Source organism: Pyrgilauda ruficollis, unplaced genomic scaffold (genome assembly GCF_017590135.1).
Source record: "Pyrgilauda ruficollis isolate IOZ18807 unplaced genomic scaffold, ASM1759013v1 scaffold2411, whole genome shotgun sequence".
NCBI lineage: Eukaryota > Metazoa > Chordata > Aves > Passeriformes > Passeridae > Pyrgilauda > Pyrgilauda ruficollis.
In genome coordinates this window covers 1-2,696 of record NW_024523725.1, presented here as the reverse complement: position 1 = coordinate 2,696, position 2,696 = coordinate 1, and the positions used below count along the sequence as shown (strand labels likewise).

At 63.1% G+C, this 2,696-nt stretch overlaps 1 protein-coding gene across 1 annotated transcript; it reads left to right on the top strand.

The window, feature by feature from the left end:
* Window positions 1-4: 4 nt before the first annotated feature.
* LOC121355051 (protocadherin alpha-11-like) lies at window positions 5-1,869 on the top strand (the record flags this gene model as incomplete). Its single annotated transcript, XM_041470210.1, has 1 exon — window positions 5-1,869. A coding segment is annotated over one exon (1,851 nt), but the record flags the coding sequence as incomplete, so codon positions are not given.
* Window positions 1,870-2,696: the final 827 nt, after the last annotated feature.

Below are 2,696 nucleotides of genomic sequence, written 5' to 3'. Positions count from 1 at the left end.
GTATAAAGTGCAGCTGCCGGAAAACGCAGAACGCGGCACTTTGGTGATCAGACTAAATGCCACGGATCTGGATGAGGGGACGAACAGTAATATCTCCTATTCGCTCCAGATACTGTCCCCGCAGGATCGAAGAGACATTTTCCGAATTGACAAAAATAGCGGAGAGATCCGTCTCATCGGTGACTTAGATTTTGAGGATGTTAGTCTCTATCGCCTGCAAGTGGACGCAAGAGATAAAGGGACAGCCCCGCTGTCGGGGCACTGCAAGGTGGTGCTGGAGGTGCTGGACGTGAACGACAACGCGCCGGAGGTGTGGGTGACGTCGCTGTCGGTGCCGGTGCCCGAGGACGCGTCGGTGGGGACGGTGGTGGCCCTGCTGAGCGTGTCGGACCGGGACTCGGGGGAGAACGGGCGCGTGCGGTGCTGGGTGTGGCCGGCGTCGCCGTTCGGTCTGGAGGCGACGTTCGCGGGCTCGTACTCGCTGGTGCTGCGCGAGGCGCTGGACCGGGAGCGGGTGTCGGAGTACGAGGTGGAGGTGCGTGCGGAGGACGGCGGGGCGCCGGCGCTGCGCGCCAGCCGCGGGCTGCGGGTGCCGGTGTCGGACGTGAACGACAACGCGCCCGCGTTCGCGCAGGCCGTGTACACGGTGCTGGCGCGGGAGAACAACGCGGCGGGCGCGGAGCTGGCGCGGCTGTGGGCGCGGGACCCGGACGAGGCGGGCAACGGGCGCGTCAGCTACTCGGTGTGGGAGGGCGGCGCGGGCGTGGGCGGCGCGGCCGCGGGGTCGTCGTCGTCGTCGTCGGGCGGCGGGTGGCGGCCGGCGTCGAGCTACGTGTCGGTGGACGCGGAGAGCGGGCGTCTGTGGGCGCTGCAGCCCTTGGACTACGAGGAGCTGCAGGTGCTGCAGTTCGAGGTGCGCGCGGTGGACGCGGGGCAGCCGCCGCTGAGCGGCAACGCCACGGTGCAGCTCTTCGTGCTGGACGAGAACGACAACGCGCCGGCGCTGCTGCCGCCCGCGGGCTCGGCCCCGGAGGCGGGCGCCGTGGCGGCCGAGGCGGCGGCGGCGGCGGCGGGGGCGGGCTCGGCGTCGGGCACGCTGTGGGCGTGGGCGGCGTGGGGGGCGCCGGCGGGGCAGGTGGTGGCCAAGATCCGCGCCGTGGACGCCGACTCGGGCTACAACGCGTGGCTGCGCTACGAGCTGTGGGAGCCGCGGGGCAAGGGCCCGTTCCGCGTGGGGCTCTACAGCGGCGAGGTGAGCACGGCGCGGGCGCTGGACGAGGCGGACGGGCCTCGCCACAGGCTGCTGATCGTCGTGCGCGACCACGGCGAGCCGGCGCGCTCGGCCACGGCCACGCTCAGCGTGTCGCTGCTCGAGGCGGCCGAGGCGGCGCTGGCCGCGGCCGCGGGATCCTCGTCGTCGTCGTCGTCGTCGTCGCTGTCGCGCTCGGCCGTGGGCGTGGAGCTGGGGCCCGGGGCGGCGAGCGCGGCCACCAACGTGTGGCTGGTGGTGGCCATCTGCGCCGTGTCCAGCCTGTTCCTGCTGGCCGTGGTGCTGTACGGGGCGTCGCGCTGGGCGCCGCGGGCGGCCGTGCTCTCGGGGCCCGGCCCCACGACGCTCGTGTGCGCCAGCGAAGTGGGCAGCTGGTCGTACTCGCAGCGCCACAGCCGCAGCCTGTGCGTGGCGGACGGCGCCGCCAAGAGCGACCTCATGGTTTTCAGCCCCAACTTCCCTCCGCCGCCGCCGCCGCCCGGCCCCGCGCCCAAGGACACGCAGCCGGAGCCCTCTGCCCTCCTCGACACGGTCAGTGGTCCTTCCTGCATGCCCTTCTCTCCTCCCTTTCATCCGCCCTCTTGAGAAGCTGCTGTTTGAAGGCGGGCTGAGTTCCCAAGGCTTATGGATCTTGGATACTTAGCGGGTCCTTGAGAATGACAATGGCACGTTTGCATCTGTCCCGGAGAGCTTGCTGGAAGCCCCAGCTCTTTCTGGGGTGGGTCCAGAATATGGATAAGGCAGCATCCTCGAGCAGTTATTGTAGGCAGGTGCGGTTTGGTCCTCTAAACATGAGTAGTTCCACTCTAGAATTAAATTACTATTCTGTGCGACAAGAGATGGTCGGAGATGTGAGATTTGCAGACAGCAAGGGGTTCTGTTTTTGATGTGTGGCATGTCCACCCGAGTTGAGTGAAGGAGTTCAAGACAGCCAGGCTGTGTTCATGACAGTCTCGCAGGCACTGTATACGACCTCATTGCCTTTGCTGACTGTTGATTTGCTGGCTGATTTTCATTTGTCTTTTTGTTGAAAATTGCTCTCCACTTTTTGATTATGGTCATGTGAAGGTATGATGCATGGTGAAAAGTGAATATTGCAGGACAAAAGTTCTCTATTGTCGTTCTACTTGAGACTAAATTAGAAAACAGGGTAGTTGTGGCAGATATTTCCCATGATCTTCCTATGATCATTTTGCAGCTGTCCTGTTCTGCTAAGTAGTATAAAGCATTCAGAGAGAAATGTGTGACCGAATTTATGTGTTTCAAAAGAGATATTTAACTGTTGTGTCCCTGCTGCCCACGTTCTTCAGGATTTGCATTTCTGACCAGAGATGTAGTGTGAAGTACATTGTCCTTCTTAAATGTTCTCTCAAAATTTGCTAAAATTGTTGCATAACTGATCAAGACTTAAAGGGGCTTTAAAAAT